The sequence below is a fragment of the Etheostoma cragini genome, chromosome 4 (genome assembly GCF_013103735.1).
Source record: "Etheostoma cragini isolate CJK2018 chromosome 4, CSU_Ecrag_1.0, whole genome shotgun sequence".
Classification (NCBI taxonomy): domain Eukaryota; kingdom Metazoa; phylum Chordata; class Actinopteri; order Perciformes; family Percidae; genus Etheostoma; species Etheostoma cragini.
The window spans coordinates 29679654-29705398 of record NC_048410.1 but is presented as its reverse complement, the minus strand read 5'-3'; the positions used below and the strand labels follow the sequence as shown (position 1 = coordinate 29705398).

The 25745-nt window shown below is 41.7% G+C and overlaps 1 protein-coding gene across 13 annotated transcripts in view; it reads left to right on the top strand.

The window, feature by feature from the left end:
* Positions 1–25745, top strand: part of ptprt (protein tyrosine phosphatase receptor type T) — a 329101-nt gene that overhangs the window by 256451 nt on the left and 46905 nt on the right. For all 13 annotated transcript variants that reach the window (XM_034869764.1, XM_034869761.1, XM_034869760.1 and 10 more), the window contains 3 exons: positions 12435–12527; positions 13392–13501; positions 18206–18293. In XM_034869764.1, the coding sequence (XP_034725655.1) occupies positions 12435–12527; positions 13392–13501; positions 18206–18293 (291 nt within the window). The remainder of the gene's footprint in view (positions 1–12434; positions 12528–13391; positions 13502–18205; positions 18294–25745) is intronic.

The window sequence follows — 25745 nt, the reverse complement described above, 5'->3', positions numbered from 1 at the left end:
TTGTGCAAAGGAACAAATTCACTGTCATACATCTTCACAGAGTGACGTTAGGGTTTTGTCGAGCCATCTGTTTGGTCCACGATTAACTTTAAAGACAAGATGTAAAAAAATAACTTTCATTATCTATGTGTATCAAGTCTGATATCCAAAACAAATACACTGAACACAGAAAATAGACTTAAATAAAATATGGAATGATGCAAATTAGAGATAGAGCAGTACATGTGGGAGAAATATAGGAGTTAAAATGTACATTCGTCATTGATTGGTGCAGACTTATCAATCTATCTTCTGTTAATTCATCCTCTGACCCTTACTCTAAAGTTTACAGTATAAATGACAGGAAAACATAGATTATGTCAAGCCATAAACTACTTCAGCTGAGTTTGTCGCAATGTTAAGTACAGTGCTGGTAGACTTCCCTATTAAATTAAACTAATCACGGAATTCTTAACATTAACATTGATTTTTGGCCCGAGGCCTTTTGTGTCACTTTATTCAGCTTTTTCTTTGCATCCATCCATCCATCATTGCTCTTTTCGTCTATAGCCCCACCATCTCTCTTCTTTTCTCTTCCATTTTTAAAACCAACACAAAACAACACTCAATTTAGTTCCTTTGCCGTGTGTTTCTGGCGCCAAAACTAACTAACGCCAATGTAATCCCATCCGCAGCGAAATTTGACATTCCGGGTACTCCATTGGTGTCATTTTTATGGAGATGTGGACCGATTCGGCGTTGTTTTTTAACATTCAGGATCAAACCACTTAATTATAGTCAGGGAAAGATTTTAGGTGGGGTTGTTTTTTTTTTTACATTAATGTGTCCCCCCCGGCCTGCCTATGGCCCCCCAGTGGCTAGAAATGGTGATAGGTGTAAACCGAGCCCTGGGTATCCTGCTCTGCCTTTGAGCAACTGAAAGCTCAGATGGGCCGACCTGGAATCGGGCTTCTTATGAGGTCAGTAGGGGCAAGGTTATCTCCACTTTCTCTGCTTTGTCCGCCTAGAGAATTACTGCAATGTGGCAGTTGGTCAAGGCCACGCCCCCAGCCTCCACCTTGCCTCCCTGCCCCTCAAAAGCTAAAGACTAAGAAATGGCACATACTAAGGAAAGCTCATTGTGGGACTGGCTCTATGGGCTGGAATTCTGGACCAAGACTGAATTTTGGTAAAAGAGACTTCAGATACAGTATTAGGGGACCACTAAGGTCTTTATAAAAGAGACTTCAGATACAGTATTAGGGGACCACTGAGGTCTATATAAAGAGACTTCAGATACAGTATTAGGGACCACTAAGGTCTATATAAAGAGACTTCAGATACAGTATTAGGGGACCACTAAGGTCTATATGAAAGAGACTTCTGATACAGTATTAGGGGACCACTAAGGTCTATATGAAAGAGACTTCAGATAAAGTATTAGGGACCACTAAGGTCTATATAAAAGAGACTTCAGATCCAGTATTAGGGGACCACTAAGGTCTATATAAAAGAGACTTCAGATACAGTTTTAGGGACCACTAAGGTCTATGTAAAAGAGACTTCAGATACAGTATTAGGGACCACTAAGGTCTATATGAAAGAGACTTCAGATACAGTATTAGGGGACCACTAAGGTCTATATAAAGAGACTTCAGATACAGTATTAGGGGACCACTAAGGTCTATATAAATGAGACTTCAGATACAGTATTAGGGACCACTAAGTTCTATATAAAATAGACTTCAGATACAGTATTAGGGACCACTAAGGTCTATATAAAGAGACTTCAGATACAGTATTAGGGGACCACTAAGGTCTATATAAAAGAGACTTCAGATACAGTATTAGGGGACCACTAAGGTCTATATAAAGAGACTTCATATACAGTATTAGGGACCACTAAGGTCTATATAAAGAGACTTCAGATACAGTATTAGGGACCACTAAGGTCTATATAAAAGACACTTCAGATACAGTATTAGGGACCACTAAGTTCTATATAAAATAGACTTCAGATACAGTATTATTGACCACTAAGGTCTATATAAAGACACTTCAGATACAGTATTAGGGGACCACTAAGGTCTATATAAAAGAGACTTCAGATACAGTATTAGGGGACCACTAAGGTCTATATAAAGAGACTTCATATACAGTATTAGGGACCACTAAGGTCTATATAAAGAGACTTCAGATACAGTATTAGGGACCACTAAGGTCTATATAAAAGACACTTCAGATCCATTCATCCCATCTATTTGTCTGTCCACTAATTTTTCAAAATTGCATTATTGATTTCTTCATTTCCTCATATCCCTCCATCATTTTCTACACCCCTCTCTTCTTTTCTAATGTAGTTGATTCAATTAACCCTCCTTCCATTAATCATCCATCCATCTATCCAGCTGTACATACGTTACTCTACATACCTCTCTAAATCCCATCTCTTGCTTCCACCATCACTACACTCCCATCTCCCCTTCAAGACCCTGACTGCAGCCCTCCTTTCATCTGCTCATCCCTCCTTTTCTCCATTCATCCATCAATCCATATACACTGTCCAGCAGCAGTGCTGGCTGCTTTTTGAACAACATGCTGAGCATCGTAATCATTTTATTGATTGAAGCAGTAAATTAGTGGATGGAGGACCTGCAAACTGACCACCAAGCATGTTGCTATTATCATCATCTTCACGATCACTATCCAAGGCCAAAGACAGACAGATGAAGGACTGGAATACCAATGTAAATAGAAGAGACAGGGATGAAGGGAACCTAAGAAAGAAATAGAAGGGAAACTGAAAATTTTCAGTTATTGCCCTTTTCATAATTGTCTTAGTTGAATGTGAGCACATTTCATTATTTGTCTTGCTTAAATTATTTTCAGTTAAGCACTACTGTCGCCCAGCTGTCTAATTAAAAAGAGACCACTCATAGTTGATTACCAACATGCCCACACATTTAAAGAATAAACGGTTAAAAGAGCAGATATCACATTGAGGTTTGATGAAAAATTAAAAAGTTGGCCACTAGAGGGGAAGAAGAAAATAGATAAATAAATTGTGATTTTAAAAAGCTTCATTGGTTTCCACCCAATATCCCTCTTTTTCCTCTTTCCCGCTTTGACTTCCATTGAGTCCATTATGTTGTCCATTGTGTCTGAGGTGGACTCCAAGGGGAGCTGGATTCCATCATCTACTACAACAATTGATAGAAAACATTTCACTTTTAAAGTAAGAATCTACCATTTAGATGTGTTCCAATACCTTTCAGGCTTTTGAAAATGGATAATGGTACCAGGAGTCTGACTGGTGCCAGCGAGGAGTCTTAGAAGCTTGAAAAGAGAGGGAGAGCAGAGAGAGAGAGCGAGAGAGAGAGAAGGAAGTTGTTAAGACGACAATGAAAGAGACATACAGATTGAGGGATCAACGGGGAGAAGGAGCTTGGGTAAATCCAGAATGCAATGCAGAGGGGGTTTATCGCTCTGTGTGCGTCTCTGTGTGTGTGTGTGTGTGTGTGTTTGCTTTATTTTTGAACCAGCTGTAAAGCTTTCTCCTTAGCTCAGGTGTTCTCAGCTATGGAAATATGGAAATATGATCTCACACACACGCACGCATGCTTGCTCGCGCCCACACACACATAAAGGAGCCAACATGTACACACATAGTAGCATACACAATTATACAAATATATGCTTAAGGAGACAAGGACACATCAAAAAGTTTCAAATACGTACAGAATGCCACACTCAGACGTATCCGTATGCGCGTACTCCCCGTGCATTGTTAACAGTGATGCGACGTAAATCCACTGGATCAGTGGAAAGCCACCGCAGCATAGTGTGCGTTTCATGTGCAAACACGTTTTCATCTAAAAAATCAAACTCCCAGACACTGCTGTACATTCAAAGGTTAGGCAACACTGTTCTCTGTCAGTTCACAAAGCAAGCATCAGCCTTTTGTGTCTGGGCCAAAGACAGCCCCTTCGCCACTGTGGGCGCCGTAGTTGTGTTTTTCATGGATCGGGAGCCTCTAAATTGTATTCGTAGTATCAACTCATTACAAGAGTTATCTTGAGATACTTTACAGATAGAGTAGGTCTAGACCACAATCCATAATTTACAAGGACCCAACAGTTCTAGTAGCAAGCATTTAGTGTGACTGTGGTGAGAATAAAACCCTTTTAGGAAGAAACCTGGGACAGACCCAGACTCTTGGTAGGCGGTTGGGGTTGAAATGAAAAGTGGCAATAACAGTCACAATAATGTGACTGTAGTAGTTTATGGTGTAGCCTGGCACTGTGTGGCATGACACGGCACAGCAGGCTGTAGCAGGGCTCCGCAGAGTGCAGCAGGATGTTACAGGGCATGGCGGGACGTGTAGCAGGACCAAATGCACTGATACAAACACGGACCCCTAGACCACAACGCAAGAACTGGATCTGAAACTAAAATCCTCCCTTTCACATTCCTGTTGGCCTTTTCAAGGGCATCCAAAACCTCAAAGATTAGGCAAATTAGACCAATAATGGATTCAAACGTAACAGCTTTGGCTTTGACAAGACTTCACAGAATCATTCTGTACTCTGTAATTTACTGCTGGAATATTCTGACATTTATATGGATGTTACACAGTTTGAATCCTAAGGTATGGCAGATTATTAAGGCTTTGTTTTAGGGCTTATACGCTGCTGCTTTATAGACAACTTGAGAAGTTTGCTACATTGTTTAAAATTCAAAATATTCCCATCCCTGGTCCTAATATTTCATATGACGTCCTATGGTCATGTGACGGTTAAGTTTAGGCCTCAAAACGACTAGTTACGATTAGAAAAGAAATTGTGCTTTGGAATAAAAACACCTGGTTCCCTAAGTACTACTCCTGGGACACGGAAACGCGTTTCCTGGGTGAATGTCTTGGTTTTTCCCCGGGACACTTTGAACCCATCCACGTTGACCTCCTCTTCTATGTGGACCAGGGTGCTCTAATAGAGCATACAGTAATAAATACTTACAACACATAGACTGTAACAAACAGAATAAAACAAATAATGTCCTGCAGAAAATCACCAGTACCTGCTCTGTCACTATATCCTCTGAACATTTAACGGTTGTTCATCCAAAAAAAGATCCAAAAACGGAAAAACACCTGTGAAAAAATTTCTTCCAGAAAGTTCCTTCATATTACATATTACAGTATATTAGCCTGTATTTCTACGGACCTTTCTAACAGTGTAGCACTTACTTTGCAATGCGTTTTGTAGCTTTATGTACGAATGGATAATGAGAAGAGCCTGACCCTTCACTTGCTCGGGGTAATGTAGCTTTGTTTTGAAAAAGACAAGACCCGAGTTAAATAAAAAAGTGTACATGTGCTGCATGCGTAAATAATTCAGAGAGGACAGAAACACTCAGGAATAAAGGATACCCTTTTTGTTTTTTTCATTTTGAGACTATTAAAACTAAATTGTTGGAACAGGGGACTGTTTATGGTTATGGAGAAAGGCCAACATGAATATACAGTATAATAAAAAGGGGAGCACCCGTACGTTTTTCATTGCATATTTCACTGAAGTAAAAGATTCAATCCCAGCCAGCAGACCTTGGGGATTTTTTAAAGGATTTTTGCTCCATATTTTGAAGATTCCCTGCATTTGAAACACAAAGCTGTTGCTGTGCTGCGTGGACGATGGTCCGGAGTCACATCCCGAACAGTGAGCTCATCATTTCTATCCTCTGCCCTGCTTGTATTGAAAGAAGTTTTTTCTACAGCATTACCGACAGGCAATTATTTCCCCCAGTCTAGTTCAGCAAAGCATTAGGCTGCATGTAAGGTGATTATGGCTAATGGCAGTCATTTTGTTTGGCCATAATGTGGCAGTGCTGGGTAATTGAAGGTGAGAGCAGAGTTGAGAGAGAGAGAGTCGTTTTTAACTTTTATGTGCTCAGGGAAGATGGAGCCTCTGTGCTCTTTTGCAGCCACTTCTTTACTGCCTGCTTACGCAGCTTAGATTCACATCAAGTGCTCTCTCAGTCACACTTCCTTTGACGAGTCTGTCTGCCTCCTGGTCTGCCAGTCTTTGCCAATTTGACTCACTTACATGGCTAAATGTACACATATTTTTCCTACAGTCCAAACAGACAATTGAAATCATTGAGGATGAAAAAACACAATGATGACAAAAGTTAATTTACATTTTTCTCCCCCTCTAAATTCAGACATGCATTAACTTGATGTCGGGAACAGAATCAATTCAAACACTTTATTAATCCCAATCCCAATACACAGTCGTTAATTTACCAAACGTTAAACATGCTAAATATGCCATGAGGAAACGTATTAAAAAGATATGGGGAAGTTTGAAAATAACTAAAAGCATTAAATATCACTCAATATTGACATTAAAAAATAAATCAAGTAAGTTAAAGCGTTAGTGCTTAAGTATTCAACATTCAAGCCATTGCCAAATGAGTTGCTACAAGCTAATTAAAACTATCAGCTCCACACATTTCACTCTGGATTTCTCAGTACGACTACGTTTAGGGGATTGTGACTCTCCCCCGGCAAACCTCGAGTGAAGATAATGACCTTCTGAAGAGTCCATTGTGTTTTTTTAATCCTTTGTGTCCTTGGCTACTAGCAACTGCGTTGCTTGTATCATGTGGACGCGCCAACAGTTCTAATGTCATTACTTAGAACTCGTCATAGGGGCGACAGAAACTACGCACTGCACCTTTAAGAACTGCATCTTTTAAAAACCCTCTCTGGGATGCTGTTGCAACATCCACAACTCTGAGCGGTGATGCAAAATGACTATGACTGTGCAAAATAAGTGCGCAAAATGTTAGTAAGTGAGTGAGTGATTAGGGACACAGCCCGGGATTGCAAAGTGCATCAATTCCTGTTCACTAGAGGATTTACCCCAACTACTCTGCTAGGGTTATTCTGATGCTGCCTAAAGGGCTGCTGTCAGGATCGGCGAGTACATAAATCTCAATCCAACATCGTGTAATTTAGCCCTGAAAAAGAATTCTTCAATGTAGTTTATTTATGGCATTTTTTCCGTTATGAGACTGTCAAAGTAGATAATAAAAGAAAACTTGTTGGCATTTATTCTCAACAATATCAATCATACCCATTCATACATACAGAGTTAGTATAGAGCTATTACATTTTTTCATGTAGACACTTTTTTAAACACACTGGGTTCTGATTGGTACTCGGTATTGGCCATTATGCAAGGTGAGGTAGGAGAAATGGTATTGGAATATCTCGTACAGAAAATGTAAAAGCTGGACAGTTCAATTTAAAAATTAAGCTTGAATCGCTTTTGCATTTTATTTGGCCATTTGCAGTAGCCAAACAGACCTGTACATATTGTGCATTACTTCAATCCCTCACATCTCTGGTAACTCTCTTCACGCCTCAGGCAGCCCTCGCCAATGCTGAGCAGCTGGAGGCAAACAGAGCTTCCCTGGCCGACGAGCCTATGAAGTTAATCCCCCTTCCTTAAAAGAGAGAAATAGATACATGAATACGTATATCTGTCCTCCAGTCTCTCTCTATCTCTCTCTCTCTCTCTCTCTCTCTCTGGTCTTAACTTGCGAGATTATTTTCGTGAGAAACTCTCCTGTGAAGCACATTTGTCTGTCTGCTGTGCAGCTGCATGGTGACTTCACAGATCGCTGTGTGGGTGACTCACGCACACACACACCTACACACACACTCGGATATATATCTCTGTTCAACTCTGGCGCCTCTAAGTTCCAAAAGCAAGTGGCTTTGTATGGGCATACGCACACTTGCAAGCAGACAGCCCTGCACGCGCGCACACACACACACACACACACACACACACACACACACACACACACACACACACACACACACACACACACACACACACACACACACACACACACACAATCTCTCTCTCTCTCCTGGTTGGACTTTGTGGTCAAGGTGAAATGAGGTAAACGGCTGCTACACTGTCTAGACCAGTTGATCCCTGCGACCCGCAGTCCAGATAGATATTTTCCTCTTCCTCTCTGTCTCTACCTCCATTCATCACTCCTTTACTCTGCTGCTCTGTTTCTCTGGCTTGCCTTTGCCTCGGCTATCTTTTGTGTCTCGGTTCTTTATTCCATCTGTCCTCTCGTTCGGCTTTCTCAATTTATATTCCCTTTTTCCAATCACGTAAGCTGAACTGCAAACTAATTCAATTCAATTTGCAAACAAATCCAAGTACAATCAGAATAGAAAAAAGGCAAACAAGTTCAGCACACGGCTGGCTAATTGAGTACATGATGTGGATCTGCCGCTCGGAAAACTCTTTCTCTTTGTTTCACAAACTCAACTTATCTCTGCCTGATTCCTTCCTCCTTTTTAATTATTTCTCACTCATCCTTGCCGTACCATCTTTTGTTTACCCTCCCTCTGTCTATTTCCCTCCTCTTCTCTCCTTTTTTTTGTTTTTGATTTGTTTTATCCCCCCCCCCTTGAAAAAGCCCAGTCTCGGGAGACATCACAGAGACAACACAGGGCTCGTAAACGTCAAACAAATACTAGAGACACAGGATGAGTTCCAAAATACCACAAACCACTCCAGCCAATCACCGACAAGAGGGTTGGGGAAGGGGGGTGGGGCTTAGTCTTGACAGTTTTGGAAACATGAGGGGAGGGGCGAGCTTACGTGGAACGTCAACAGAAGTGACCATGCAGAAACTCATAGCGCACCTTTAAGTTAAAAGGATGTTAATCCGTCTTACTTCTGATGGTATACCTCTTATTATTTATTCATCCATCCATCTATCCATCCAACCATCGTATCCATCCATCCATCCAACCATCCATCCATCCATCAACTTATCCGGTGTCGGGTCACGGGGGCAGCAGCTCCAGTAGGGGACCCCAGACTTCCCTTTCCCGAGCCACATCAACCAGCTCTGACTGGGGGGTCCCGAGGCATTCCAAGGCCACGTTGGAGATATAATCCCTCCATCTAGTCCTGGGTCTTCCCCGAGGCCTCCTCCCAGCTGGACGTGCCTGGAACACCTCCATAGGGAGGCTCCCAGGGGAACCACCTCAAATATGTCACAAATTCAATGTAATCAAAATGAAAGAAGAGGAGTTTGGAGAAACACTTGAGTTTCCTCTTTTCTTGATGTTGTAAATTGAGATTGAAAAATACACTTTATTTACCTTCCATCCCCTGACGGGATGAAGGATCTTTTTTTTCTCCTTTTTCATCTCCCTGCTGACTTCCCTCTCTACATGTCCTCCTTTCTTTTGTTCCTCTCCTTCTCTGGAAAACAGCTCAACTACTCTTGTATTTTCCCTCTGTTAGGCTAGCGTCTCACCTTTCCACTACAGGCTGGATTGTAATATGTTTCACATATAAGAGCCATTTTTCATCCACACTGAAGAGAATTCCACCAGCCATAAAATTAAGTTGTACCTGACCTTGAGCTTCAGAGGAAGACTGGAAGAGCAAGAGAGTTTGGACTTAACAGCCAGAGCTTTTCAGTTCGGCAGGTCCAGCTTGTAACCTTTAATGTTGAAAGGTTTACGAGGAATGTTATTTGCATTTTAAAATGTGTACATTTGCAGAGATGTGGCTGGTACAACACATAGTTTTCTCAAGTTAAATGGACATCTGTTGGAGTTGTGGGAGTGATGCACATGTGATGTTATGATTCATTGGGATAATAAAGGTGACAGGTGTCGATTGTAGAGTCTGTTGCATTGTTGCGTATTGACCCTAACGTAGTAAGACAGCGCAGTGGGTTTTCTTGGTTAGACTAAATGGGCTGTATTTGATTGTCACAGTTTTTAATTTTGTAGATGATAATGGTTATATTGTAATATCCTTTCAATTTCAGTTTCCATTATTGTTTGACCGTTCCGGATCTAATTACTTTGTGTGCTGGCTGATGCTGTAATGAACGCTGTAAGAACAGGGTTTGGAAATTATGTCTTCTTCTGCCATTCAGTTACTTATGTACTGAAGTCATGTCTTTAATAGGATTGGGCTTAACAGTAATTGCCAGTTGGTGGGCATCAAGGATGTCAGTAAATGATCATGGATTATAAAATGTCTACCAGAACTCCTCGCTTCCAGTTGGCTGGTCGCTGTCCATTTAAATTGTAGAACATTATACTTTGAACACAGTTCTGGCCAACAGCTTAACATCAGTAACCGGGTTATTATCTCACCCAAATCTTTTAGGGTTTTAAATTACCTTCAGTTCGGGTCATTCCCACTCAGTATGACTAGACCGGTAAATCAATGGCGCACCTATCCATGTTATGCAAGTTAAAAATAGAAACATGGGACTGTTTTTGCCTCTCTTAAGGAGGCAGGAGTGAAAAGACTCATCCTCAACGTTTGTTGTGTTATGGATTCAGATTGATAAAGACATTTGGAGAATGATAACTGACAAAACAGGATGTAAAAAAGCCAAGACAACGAGCCTTAAAAAAGCAACAAAACCGACAGAAAAAAATGGCGTCTTGTCCTGTATTGTTGTCTTTATTGTGTTGCAACAATAAATAAAATAGGACCCTCAACAATTTGACTGCATAACATAGAACTGACTGCAGACACAAAAACAAAACAAAGCAGAATTTTATTTGCATAAATCATGGAAAGGTACACCCCAAGTACTGCGGTTTGTATAGAATATAGAGACACAGGTAGACAGCTGGTTGGGTCGAAGGAGTTAACACAGTGACACTCTGAGTCCAAGTCATCCATAACTGAATCTTAAGAAAGTCCCAAGGTGGGAGGAGGGAACTTTATATAGCACACGTCCAAGCATGAAGGACTGCATTAACACACACACACACACACACACACACACACACACACACTTATATCACTTTCTCAATCAATGCATCTCTCTTGTCAAACACACACTCAACAATCTCCATATGTCTCTATGTCTCGCACACACACACACGCAAACTGAAAGGTAGGCATGTAAATACACACACTTGTATTCAGGAGCGGACACACACATCCATGTGAGGATGAACTTACACATTCCAACACACCAAACACACACAAGTGACCTTGGAAGGCAGCTGCCAAGAGCTCTGGGAACACACACACACAAAGGAAGTGTGTATGTGTGTGTGCGTATGTGTGTGTGTGTGTGTGTGTGTGTGTGTGTGTGTTTGTGTGTGTATTGTTGTGCACAAATATGTTTTCTCTTTGTGTAAGACAGTAGTGGTAGTGATGCCGTCAGTGTGTTGCAATCAGTTATAAACTCTAATAACTAAACTACAAATACATAACGTAACTACAGCAAGATTTTTATGGTTATGTTTTGGTCACTCTTGGTTAAGGCTACGGGGAGAATATAGAATAATTGTCTTGGCTAAATATTGATAAAGTAAGCACTAACACACACACACACACACACACACACACACACACACACACAAAACCAAGTAGTCGCTGCAGAGTGACCCGTGGCCGGCTCGTTCTTCATTCGTTTAGGGAAGCCACTTCAGGCCACTAATGAATCCACAGCCGTCATTAACATGCAAATAGCTCCATTAAGAAAACAGAGTCATGCAGTTTTATACTACCCCTTCTCCTTCTGACACACACACACACACACATACACACACTCTGCCTGCAGCCACATCGCCACAGCACTGAACTGAAAGGGCATTTTATTTCTTAAAACCACAAAGAGAACATTAAAAGATGAACAGTCTAATAATAGAATTCTTTCCATTTTAACATGTTTTTTATTTCCTTTTCTCCTCCATTTCTCTTTTGTTCTTTTTCTTTTACTTCTGTCTCCACCCCGTGTCCTCCATCTTTTCATACGTGTGTCCCCATCCACTAGTTTCTCTAAAGACCTTTTAGACTCACCTTAAAAGAGAATTTGAGTTTAATTGCTTGGCTGATGTACAAAAGGTGACCTAGCAATAAATAGAAGTGATGATACAAATAAACCCTGTAATCATATTAGGGCCTTTGTGTCCTTTTTCTCTTCTACGGACTGGATGTAGCATTTTTATTTCTGACATTCGCTTTAACACGCTTCCTCCACAAAAAGGCTTCCCTCGTTCGGTTCTCTCACGCTGTTCTTGACATGTGACTTCATCAGTCCCTCTGTCCCCTCACCCTTAATCTGTCCATCCATCGGTCCCAACTAATACAACCCATGCACTCATCCAATCAACCTGTCCCTTCCTTAATTGGTGGAGAGATATTCCAATTAACTGTCATGCCCACCAATCCAGACTCCGGGTGTTATGCGAGTCATTTAAATCACTTGTCATCGGCGGCCAATCTTCTCTCCCCTAGAGTGTGTCCATACAGTAGGTATGCAGCGCACATAGTATATACGGAGCGTGTTGGGGTTTGTCATAGAGGGGAAGACAGTTGCCATGGTAACATATCCCTCCCTCTGTCTCCCTCTCTTTTCATTAACAGACGGTAGCCAGCCGTCACTCGCCCAGCCCTCTCTGACCCTGCAGAGTTTTCCCTACGGAGGCTGTGAGTCCGTGGAGCTCTCCTACCAGAGTGGTATGTGCACAGGACTTAGGTAGTACCTCACTTTGTTAGTTAGTGACTTAGTTAGTCAGTCAGCCACTTTGGTAGCCACTCCGTCAGTTAGTTAGTTAGTTAGTTAGTCAACCATGTGGTTAGTTACTACAAATACATTCTTAATTAGCCAGTCAGTCAGCTAGATGGGTAGTTAGTCAGTAACCCAACCAGTTAGTTATGTGGTTATGTTTCCACCTTGCCGGTATGTCAGTTAGTTAGTTAAATAGCCAGCTTGTTAGTTAGTTAGCCAGCTCGATTAATAGTCAGTCAGTTTAGTAGTTGGCCAGTAGTTAGTTAGCAAGTTAGCCAGTCAGCATCTCTGACAGTCAGTCAGCTAGATAGCTAGTTTGTCAGCAAGTGACGTAGATAGTCGGTCCTTTGGTTAGGCTTATAAATTGCTAAGCCAATAGTAAGGTCAATCAGTTGGTTAAATGCAAGATGAGTTAGCTAGTTAGTCAGTTAGCTACCCAGTCATTTAGTTGATTTGGCTTGCCATGGTCAGTCAGTCAGTTAGTTAGTAGTTAAGTATGTTAGCTAACTAGCCATTTAGATAGTCAGTCAGTCAATTGTATTGCTTCATTAGTTAGTTAGCCCGTCCATTAGTCAGTAGTTTAAGCGAACCAAAGTTCCCATCGTAGCACCAGTGTAGGAGAGTAGTCATACTGCAGCAACACCATGGCTCACAGCACCGCTCCCACTGCTAAAGGTTAGGCTGCCAGAGCAGCAGGCAGTCGGCTAGGAAACACACGCCTTCAGCTGCGTCGTAAAGTCAGGTAGCCAGTTGGTTATTCCATAAGCCGGCTGGTTATACAGTACTGTTTACCGTTTTCTCTGTTCCTGCAGGCCAGTTCCAGGCAGGCCAGTTTCAGCCTGCTATTCGAGTAGCAGACCTCCTTCAACACATCACCCAGATGAAATGTGGACAGGGCTATGGCTTCAAAGAGGAATATGAGGTGAAGACACACACACACACACACACACACACACACACACACGCACAACCAATGTCTGGGGTGTATACTTGCCTCTTGCTAACCCCATGACCCTGAATACAAGTCAGCAGGTACACTGCAAAGTTCCAATAAATCAAAAGCACGGGTTTGACAGAAATGTCCTTCCACCACGATACAACTGACCAGTAGAGTAAGCAGGCCAACTCTGAATCTGCCACATGCTTCAGATTATATATGAGAGTATCAATATTACTCTGACTAATGTCCAAGTGTTTCCCAGGGCACATATTATTAGTTTTCAGTTAATGGTTCAATAATCTATTTTGAAATAAACTAAATAACTGATGTTTGCATCGCCAGCTTGGTAATCCGATTCCTTTATTTTGCGAATGCAACATCCGTATTTCCTCTCTTCCCCTGTTGGTTTGTGTGTGTGAATGAGAGAGATTGTGGGCTTGCATTTGGTTTTATGAGGACGGAAGACTCTTATCAATTATTAACTCTGTACCTTATTAATATTAATGATCACAAAGCAAACAGGCCAGACTTGGTTTATTTGTTTCCTGGTTTCTTTCTTCCACTTTCGTAGCTCCAGTTTTATACTCTCTTCCGGTCAGTGTGTCTTTTCTCCCAATTTGTCAAAAAAAAATGTCTTCTCTTTTCCTCATTTTCCTTGTTCTCTCCATCATTCTGTTTCCCAGCAATCAATTGCCCTCTCCCTCTTTGCTCTGCTTAAATCCTCCTTTTATTTAGATTATGTCATTTTACTGCAAATGTGTTTCCTTGTCTCTGCTTCTTCCCCTGTTTCTTAATCTTCGGTTCATCCCGTCCCACGTCTCTGCCTTTTTCCTTATTACATCTCTCACCCTCTGCTCTCGCATTGCTTTTCCTTTACTTTGTCTTCCCATCGCTGCCAGGGCTGGCTGTTTATTTTGAACCCAGTTTATCATAGACAGACATTTTTATGATCATTCTTTGTCATGGGCGCTCCACCATGGGATCATTTCCCTTCCGAATCCTCGTTCCCTCGCTTTCGTTTATTTATCACCGTACCAAACCCTTCTTCCGTTCTCTCTTCCCTTTATTCATCCTTCTTTTGCTTTTTCTATGGCTGCAAAAATAAATGCTTGAAAAGACAAGAGGAAGAGTCCTTTCCCTCCCACTCTCAAAAGAATGAATATTTTCTATTACCAACTGTGCATTTTCCCTCCGTGAGGCCGTACGTTATGTTTTCATTTGCTTCCTGTCATTTTGGTTTATACCCACTGATACGTTTCAGAGGAGAGCAAATGTGATTTATTTTCTAGGGTGTGTGTGTATGTGTGTGCGTGTGTGTGTGCCCGTGTGAGACAGAGAGAGACAGAGATAATTGAGCTTTATAAGTAGTGCCACCTGTTGCTAACAGCTAATGGAGAGAGACTGGAAAGTATACATATTCTCATGCTCTGTCTATTAAAAGTGTGTTCACAAACCCACTTATAGTTGCATGCTGGTTGTTTTCAGTCACTTTGGAATAACATGCTTCTATGTTGATTTGTTGATTTTCTGCTTTTGTGTGTGTGTGTGCGTGTGTGCGTCTCCCACCACACCCCGTATGGTGTCTTCTTGTCACCGTCTGCGTGTGTTGTGACCTCCAGTGCTGAAGTCCATTAACCCCACTAACAGCGACAGCAGCCCCACTGTCAGCATGTCGCTCCCCACTGGGATTTAAATGAATATTCTGCATGGTCTGAAGACCGGCTAGTCGGTCTTCAGACTGTGGCCACTATATCCTAACCTTTAATCTGATGTCTTACAATGTTGCTTGATTGAACTTAACAAATAGCCTTTGTGATGATGAACTCTTGTGTTTTTGTGACGTTTTTTAGTGTCTTTTGATTCAAATTGAGACTAGGTACAATGGTAGCAGAAATTTGTCCTACCTATGCATTAGACAATCATGTGAGAGCTTAGGCAATTGCAACTATTCCCTTTCTTACTTGAGGTATAGCACTCTCAGGCTAGGGTGTAGTGGCCAAACTGGATGACAGAAACCAACGTTGTCCTCGGTGGATGTGGCAGACAAACCTGCTGGAATTTCAACGTGTGGCAGTCTGGTTTTCAGTTTTTAAATACAATTATTTGAGTAATTTTAACCATGATTGCAGAAAGGAAAACTAAAGTAGCCACGCACTGGTTCAACAGCAACAGTGAGTGTGTGTGTGTGTGTGTGTGTGTGTGTGTTTCGTATCCTCTGTCCACCCACCCCACTCTGTTTTAATATAGAACTTTAATAATCCCCAAAAGGCAAGGGAATTTATATGAGAGGAGTTTTGATTAAGACAAAATCTTTTTTTTGTTCACGTTGATAAAAAGGGCAGCCAACCAATGATGTCTGCAAAACGCACACAGACACACACACCCCTCTTACAGAAATGTCCGCCTTTAATGTCTAAAACTTATTTTAGTCTCATCTTTGTAAATGAATGTATGTAACACAGACAATTCACACACACAGTATATATACACACATACACACACACACACACACAGACACACACACAATCTCTGAGGCCCATATGCCACTTTAAAAGAATCCATTTTCTGCTTGATAGAGCGATGAGTTTATGTGTCTGTTTTTCTGTCACAGTCTAGTATAGTGTGTGTGTGTGTGTGTGTGTGTGTGTGTGTGTGTGTGTGTGTGTGTGTGTGTATGTAGGTCATATCATTGTCTGACAGTTAAAGCTGTTGTCTGGTCTTAAGCCCTTAATGGACTGAAAGGATGGTGTACTTGCCCCTATAGGGAGAATGTGTGTGTATGTGTGTAAGTGTGTGTGTGTGTGTGTGTGTGTGTGTGACCTCTTCCAGTGTCTAATAATGGTTGTTCTAAAATAGTCCAGTGTCCATATGGCAACCTTTGAGAGTTGGGGTTTGGTTGCTTAGCAAGAGCTTGAAAATGATCTTACACACACACACACACACACACACAAACACACACACACACACACACACACACAGACAATACACACATATTTGTATCATGTACGCATATGGGACATCCATGTAGAGTACATTATGCAAAATTATAGTACACACACTCATGCACTTACACACACTCAAGAACCTCACTATAACCTATGAATGTCTGCTAACGTACACACTCACACATTCTGTCCTTGCTCTGTTTGGAAAGCTTGTCACATGGGCCGGCATCACAGCAGGCAGAAACAACATGCTGTCTTCTCTCTCCTCCAACAAAGGACCGACAGGATATTCTCTTTCAGACCAAACAAACGGAGCAATGAACCAACACTTTTTGTCTTTTCTCAGCTTGCGTGTAGTTTACCTTCACTTTCTCATTTCAGCCCAGGAATAGATTTGGTTCCATCCACCGCCAGGTTTCTCCTCGCTGCTGGTTGCTTTCTAATTCAGTGTGGGCGCTCAAGCGCATTACCTCTGCCAATAAAGTGGGAGTGGGTTGATGTTTTCACCCCAGCCTGTTGGTCATGTGATTAGCAAAATATCCCTGAGTTGGCCAAAATCTGGTGGACAGTCATCTGGTCAAAGGACAAACTGAGCTGATTTGAATCGATAGACCTTGGATTTCTGTCATTAGAACATAGCTTTCATAACTTTTGTGCTGTGTTCACTTGCTGGCTGGAAGGTCTAACTTTTTAGGCCTGAAGTTGGCTAATTAGAAGCTTTGCTTTGAAGTAGTCTAGAGAAAATTAAAACCAAGGAATCTAACAATGTATGAAGTAAGGGAGGCTACACATTGGATGCGTGGCGCGAGCGTGTCAGCTGCTTGGCGTGTCCGTTTTCATTTCAGCTCTCATGTTAACAGGTTACACACTGCCTGCGTGACACGCACGTCTCACACACGGCTTGAGTACATGCTAGAAATGGCATGTGTCGCGTGAAAAATAGGCGTTTTCTGGCTAAATAGAATACGAAAAAGATGTTTATATGCCATTTTCACACAAATACATATTGATAAATGACATGTTGATATTTGAAAGTCTCTAGGTTTTAACATCATTGCAGGTATAAATGTAAAAAAAAAAGATGTTGTACATGTCATACAGAACAAAATATTCTGTAACCTATTTTGCTGTCATTACTGCCGACGTTGTCTTGCTTTAATCAAATCAGGTGCCTATATATTTACATTTTTTCAGAGTTTGACTCTGTTGGGGCTATGTCGCAAGATAGCCCTCCCTGTACGTCACCTAGCAACAGCAGCGCAGCGTCAGACACGTTTCTGGGGTGTAGTGACGCCACACTCGCGCGACGCAGCCAGTGTGGAGCCGGCCTAAGTGGAGAGTTCCTTTATGTCCTAAGATGCAGGGGCAATGCCAGGATTTTTTAAGTGGGGTGGCAGAGGGGGAACCAAATAATGACTTTAGACAATGTAAAGTTGCACAAACAAATAGTACAAAAAGTTATACATGATATAACAGCTAGATGACATTTGACATGCCATCTTCTGAAAACCCAACGAGTTCTGTTAGGTTTCAGCCATAACACCCTCACTGCCCCAAGTGATAAAGAGTGAGTAGATTTCTTTTTATTAATATTCATGATGCTATTTTAACTTCTGCCTGCCCATGTGTCAAAGTACAATCTCTGGGCATCAGGCCATATGTGCATGCATATTTTTGTGTTCATACCTCAATATGAACTTGTTGTGTGGCTGTGTGTGCTCATGTACATGTGTATGTTCAGGCCCTGGCAGAGGGACAGACGGCGCCCTGGGAAACGGCCAAGAAGGATGAGAACCGCAACAAGAATCGCTATGGCAACATCATCGCTTGTGAGTACCGCAATGTCATAGGTGGACCGCTAATGCAGTACTTTCTGCTCAGTGTGACTGTGGTATGGATTTCATTTAGCTCAGTTTGAACTTGGTTGGGCCTAGTGAAGTTTGGCCTGGTTAAGGTCAGTCTGGGTTGGTTTCAGTATGCTGTCTTTCAAGTCACTTTTTTAATTGAGTTAGTCCAGTTTGGTTTGGCTTGGCTTGATTCATTTGGTGCTTTGTTGCTCGATTAGTTTTTCTTCAATTGGTCGTTACTACAAAAAACATTCTCCATTAAATCTATCTAAAGCCATGAGTTTCTGTCGCCCCCCATGAGAAATCCTAAGTAATGATGACAACACTGTCCACGCGTCCACATGATGCAAGCCTTCAGTATTCGCACACCACCCCCACCCCTCCTCTACAAAGTTGCTAGTAACCAAGGAAGACACTGAAGATTAAAAAACATGATGACTCTTCAGAAGAGGTCATTATCTTCACTTCACTCAAGTTTCTGCACAAGAAAGCTGCCGGACGACTCAATCTTCTGAACATAGCTGGACTGAGACATACAGAGAGTTAATAGTCTTAATTAGCTTTGTAGCAAGTCATTTGGCGATGGCTTGAATGTAACGGACGTTCATCAATGTAAAAAAGTTACACAGTAAAGTTTTAACTGAAGCTTGGGTTGGTCTGGTGTCTTCTGGTTCTCACTGCCTCGGTGACGCACGTTGCTTGGCCGTTGCTTGGTAGCGTTGCATTTCCACCTAGGGTTAACCATTTTCTACTCACTATGACTCTGGAGTCTGTACTCGCTCTGAAGTTAATCACATCACTATCTCACTCGCTCTGCCACACACTCCCCACGCACACACACATGACAGCCCGGCTTTTTCTCTTAAACAGATCAACGCACACACAAGGATAAACTTTAGGCCGCTACTCAGGCTAGTGTGAAAGAGCCACCCTGCTGCGTGGAGCCTTCTCAGAACCATAAATCACGCTGAACTTCTCCTCTGTCCAACCAGAATGTTGGACGTGTAACCGCCTGCTGAGAGTCATACGCCTGTAGAACAGGGGTCCTCAACTTGTTTTAGGCTAATGACTTCTCAGCTGACAAAGCAGGGACCCCCTACTACTTCACATACAGTATATTCTATAAAAATGTAGTTGCATATTAAACTTGGCCAGATGGATAAAAATGGATGGATCAATATCCATATATTATTTATACAGCAAGTTGTACCAGTGTAACTATCTGCGGATGGCTACCTTACTTAGCTTATCATCAATGGTGTGTAAATTAAAACGTTTTTTTTTTTTTTACGGCATCTTTACTGATAATAGGTTGGGTTCAAGTTAATATATATTTCCAGGGTGGCCGTCCTGCAGTAACTCTAAAGACCTCTATTGTAGCTGTTACTTTTTTTTTAAATATAAAAATCAGTCAAGACCAATGCACCGGGCGCTTTTAAGGGATTATAACATTTCACTGGAACAGTTGACATTCACACTTCCTTTCCTCTGACAGTGAGACATATTAAATAAAAACAAAACCACATGTTTAATTAAAAATAAAATAAGAACATGCACATTTAATGAGATCCATCTTCTTCCAAAATGCAATATCAAAGCCTATTCAGACTCATTTCCTAACTTCTGTAAGACTGATACAGGAAACTACTGTGACAAAAAAATAACTCTGTTTGCGGAGGGATTTTATTTCAGTCGCGCCTGATGATCAAAGCCTGCAGTCTGTTTTATACAGAGAGACATTTTGTTAAAATGAAGCTTCATTTTGGTGAAAAGACAGGCTGCAGTAATGATGTGCACAGTGAGGTGCAGACTGCACGGAGCGGGAGTGTGTGTGTGTCACGGTTTCAGGTTCATTCTGTGAAAGCAAAAATGGCTCTAACAGTGTGTGTGCGTGTGTGTGTGTGTGTGTGTGTGTGTGTTTTTGGCCATCAGAGTTTGAATTAGCATGTGAATGTGACGCCGTGTAATAAGTCAAGTGCTTGCAAAGATTCCGTGTGCACTAATGATGTGTGTGCGTGCTTGTTATCTTGTACCGGGCGACCTTCGGCCTCTATTAGGACGGAACAATCGAGGCACAGTGGTTGGTTGGAGTTTTATTGAACGAGCGTGCAGGGGTATTTGCACATGTCTATACAATTAGACCCACATGGATGACCAGTATAATCCAGAAGACTGCACTTGTGCCCCTACATTTTACAATTCAAGTATGTGTGCTTGTGTGTGTGCACGTGTGTGTGTGTGTGTGTATTTGCACGTACAGATCGGTGCGTGTGTACACATCTCATTACGAGGGTTTAGATGTCAAAGCAAAGACACTGCACTAACCTGAAGGTTTTAAAATGAAACATTGCGCTGAAATGAAATAGCCTGTCAAGGGCTTGATAGCCAACAGGAATTATGATAAATTTGCTATTAGTACAAATCCTTTAATTACAAGGTCCTGGTAATGGAAACTGTCCATCTTGCTTGCTGTGATTGCACAAAGGCTCATTTTCTCTGGGGAAATGTTTTAAAAGGTCCCCGGGGGAATCAACTTTCTTCATTAGAACGAGGAAGTTGCGAGACAGGCCGACCGATTGGCTGCATGCTGAAACTTTAAATATATGGTTAAAAGGCTCTTCTGTCTTTTTTCAGAAACCTATACTGATCCACTACTTACAAAGAAAAGTAACAATATGACTATATACTCTTGAATCTCCTGAGCTAACTCTGGAAAACCGAGCCCTACACCTGAAATGGTGCATGATTCCACACCGCGAACTGACTCGGTGAACAACCTCAGTGGCGAGTTAAACAATTAGATGTCATTAACAACATGACATCTAACATTTTCTGAACAATAGTAGAGAGAAAAAAAGAAAAAGATGGCAACACTATAATCAGCCGGAAGGGCTCAAGTTTAAGTGAAGAAGAGGCACCATTTACTAGGGATGGGTGTTGTTCTAAAATCTTTTGATGCCGACACCGTGACTTTGATACCGGTGCGTTAACATTTAAAAAAAGAAAGCCATTATAACATTTCACATTACGGCACAACTCTTTGTAGGTGACCCTGCCTCTGTGTAACGCAGAATTCCTCCTGCGTTTCTCTACCAAATGTAACATTAGACAGCCAATCACAGACATTATTAACCTGACAAGCCAGACCCACATCCAGATGTTGGGTCTGGGAACTCACCATTGGCAGGGCGCAATCGGAGGGGCGGGATTAACGGGCTTACATATTCCCCTCTCCATAGGATAGCGCTACAACCAACCAGAGCAATGCTGGTTGATATATTCAACTTTAAACTCCAAACACATCTTCCTTTTTTAAGAATGACTTCAGAGCTTGACTGGACAAGTCTTCCAGAGTCTTCTTCAGCAGCGGCAGCCATCTTCTTTGTTTTCAAGTAGCAGGGAACTGTCGCTGCTCTGCCGTTCTTATGTTTAGCCCGCCCACCGACTCTATACCCAATGTGATCGGCCTGACCAGAATTTGTTTTTTCCGAGGCATTCTGCGATACTTTATACTTTATAGGAAAATCTGTCTGTGCCTAAAAAGTATCTAATGCAGTACCGAGCCCTACACACGACATTAAAGTCTGACCTAGTCGCCTGGGAAATCTTTTTGGTCTCCATGTAGAGACAACACCTCTAACCCGAGCAAACTGTCACTGAGCCTCGGCAGATCAGGACGAGGGGAGCTGAATTTGTGAGAATTGAACCAACACCCGAGATCTGACCCTAAAAATCCCCTCAGAGGCAGCTGAGATAATCTCTCTATCCTTGTGAGGACATCTTATTTTCTGTGACTTCTGTGTCACACTGATCTTTTCTTTTTTGTTCTTCTCTTCTGTTCTCCCTTCTGCACACACGTTTCAATACCCCACTCTCTCTCTCTCTCTCTCTCTCTCTCTCTCTCTCTCTCTCTCTCTCTCTCTCTCTCTCTCCAATGTAATTCAAAGGGGCTTTATTGGCATTAAAGGTTCCAGAGCATCAACACACAATTTTTACCAAATATTCGGACAGAACACAATAAACAGTTATAAGAACATGAACACAATATTAGGATGATTTATATTAATCAGGCTACATAAATCAATTTACATAGCAAATATAGCAATGCAAGGTACTAAGTAATATGAAACAAAAACAAAAAAAATGATATCCATAAATGTAAAGGCTGGATGTAATATAATATAAACTTATGTGCAGAGATTTAAAGCGCTATCACAAACTTATAACTTACCAAACACACAAACCCACTACCTCTCCCTCCCTCCCTCCCTCTCTCTCTCTCTCTCCCTCTCTCTCTCTCGGTTGGAAAGGGCTGATTTGAGTTGAAGTGTTAACACGCTCTTCCTCCGGCCATCTGCCAAACACAAACAGTTGCTGCCATGTTGGAAATCCCTTCGGCACACTGAATAAATGGTAATCTACCGGCCTCCTGTCTCTTCCTCTCCTCCTTTCCCATCTCCACACTTCCACACTTCCACTCCTAACTTTCTTTCCTCCCCCTCACATCGTTTGCTTCCCTTTCTCCAATTTCTATATTTCTTCCCTTCTTTTTGTCTCTTTCTAAACTTTTTTTATCCCTTTACCCTTCAGAAATCTTCAGTCTCATTTTCCTTTCTTCCTTTTCTCCCACTTTTTTCACTAATTACCGTCTTTTACATTTGTTCTGCTCCATCTGCTCTCCACCCTTATGCTTACCTCTTTTTCCCCTCTTATCCCTCATTCTCTACTTTTCTCTCACTGTTCCAGCTCTTTTAATCCCAACTGCTCTTACAGTCCTTTTACCTCCACGCGTCTCTTTCCCTCACCTCTCCGATCATCTTCCTCGCTCTCCCCTGCATCCCTGCATCCCTCCATCCATCCATCCATCCATCCTGTCTGATTAACTCTGACAGTAAATGGGTAGAGGCAAAGTGCAGTAGTGTTTCCTCATTACAGGCATCTGTCTGCTTCCTTTTTCTCCTCCCCCTCCTCGTTGTTTCTTCTTCTTTTTCGCTTCTCCTTCGCAGCCCTCAGTTCAGAGAGCAACTTTCCCATATGGTCATTTATTATTCAACAGAAGCATGCCTTCAAAATACACAGATTTATTGGCAAGCATTTACATTTGTGCAAAGAGGGGATACTGTGTGTGTGTGTGTGTGTGTGTGTGTGTGTGTGTGTGTGTGTGTGTGTGTGTGTGTGTGTGTCTATTTGTTATCAAGGAGAATTAAGGTGAGGAAGAGCTGTTGAAATGTGTATGGCCATATCTTATACTGATAAAAGTATGTAAGTATCATCAAGAAAACGTACTTAAAGTATTAAATCCTCACATTATAATTGAAACTAATTTATAATGTTCATTGATCCCCGGTGGGGAAATTACAATGTACGCTCTTTTTGTTAGTTATCACTACACACCAGTTTTGGGTTACTTCCAAAATGTAATACATTATAGATTACTAATTATTAACGTTACTAACGTTGCGACATGTGAAAAAACTACAAAGTTAGCTAGGCCAAAAATAACGTTAATCTCACAATAAAAAGATTTAGGCCGTTAAAATGGGTTTGTGTTAACGCTGTTAACAACGCGCTTGGCTGACAGCACAATTCTTTTTGATTTCCTTCAACTCGTCAACGTTTCTGCTAAAAACAATGCGCCTCCCCAAATATAGCTATTGCCGCTTTTCTACTGCACACTTGACCAAATTGTTGCACTTTTGCTCTCCCCTAGAGGCGTTGAATAAAAACCTAAAAAGTCTTTGGCGGCCATAACTTATTTATGACGTATGTTGGAATAGTTTCTTGTCTATCTGTTCTTTTTTCTTCTTATCCTTATTTCACAGTGTTCGCTCTCCTTCCTCTGATGCCTTCACATTCTTTCTCTGCCTCTCATTATGTTTACTGTCTAAATTTATGATTAGGGCTTTTGCAAACAGCATTTCAGAAGGGAAGAGTTGCTTTAAAGTGGATACAAAGATTGTGAGCAGGCTCAAGTTAGCTGTGGGCTCCCAAATCTGAAACTCTTAGTAGACTAACACAGGATTTTGTTGCTTAGTAAATTTAATTAAAAGTTCTGTAAAACTGAGATTCTCCACCAATACATTATGCAAAAGCACCCCTTTAAATCTTGATTTTAGCAGAGGTGTTGACATAGGTATCTTTGAAATAGGTCATTCAGCATGAAAGAGTGCAGCAAAAATGATTTATCGACTTACACCAAAACTACAGATTAGTCGATTTTTCTATCTTTACATACACAGACAAGAAGAAAAAGGAGTCTTGTGGAGAAATTTAAGAAAAACTGCAGTAATTTTTTAAAGATTTGAGCTGTCTCCTAAAGGTACATAGGCACACTCATCACTGGGTTGGTGCGTGATTTGCTAGCTGTATGCCTGCTGTATGCCTGCATAATCAATGCATTGGTTGAGATTATTATACACAGACTGCTAACGTACTGACATCCAGCAGTCGGGGTTAAAACCTGCTTCATGTTCGGTCTCTACTGTAAAGGATGTCCTTGCTCTCCTCATGTTCTCTACTTTTCTCGTATATTCTCTGTTTCCTAGTCTCCTCCTTTCCAACACATTTTCACTCCCATTGCATCAAAAAGACGCTTTGTCAGTTTTCTTTGGCGTTTGCTACTCAATTAGCGTCTAGCCCGTACATCAAACTCACATTCAACACTAGAAGGGGACAGTTAGGTTTTGGAGAAGATGGCGGGTGGGGTTACAGAGTGTACGTTTCAGTGAGAAGAACAGGACACCAACCCAAGTCTCCTGAGTGAAAGTTCTGGGATGTTTGACCAATCCACCCCCCCCACCAATCTCCTTACACTGAGTCTTTCATACTCCTCGCTACTGCTGCCACCCTTAATGCTCCGTCATCTTACAGCGCCGCGGTGGAGCTGCTGCTCTGCCTGGTGCGTTCCATACAGACACTAAATGGGGATTTTTGCTATCTGACGAGACACTGACCAGCCGTCAGTTTTTTAAGAGTTGGGAGTGTGAATGGGTTGTCCTTTCCCATTTTTCTTCTCTGCTATTGTCCCGTTGTGTCTCCCCTCTTGTTGCCTCCTCCTTCTGTCTTCGATTTCCCATCTGAATTACTCCTTGCATCCTAGCTCTCTCCCTTCACCTGCTCTTTTCATCTTTTTCCTTCATTTTTTGGACTTTGTCTTACTTGTTCTTCTCTGCCTCACTTCTCTCTCAAGCATCTCTCTTGTTCTCCTCTTCCTCTGTCTCTCACTCTCTATCTCTCTCTGCATCTCTCTGGATCTCTCTCTCTACACACATGCACAAACTCACCCCGACGTCCTCTTTCCATTCGCTAATTTGTATCGTTGTTCAAGTGAATGAAAATCATTACACAGGCTGTCAGTCTTTGCCATGCACTGTTACCACATACACACACACATTCAAACACACACACACACACACACACACACACACACACACA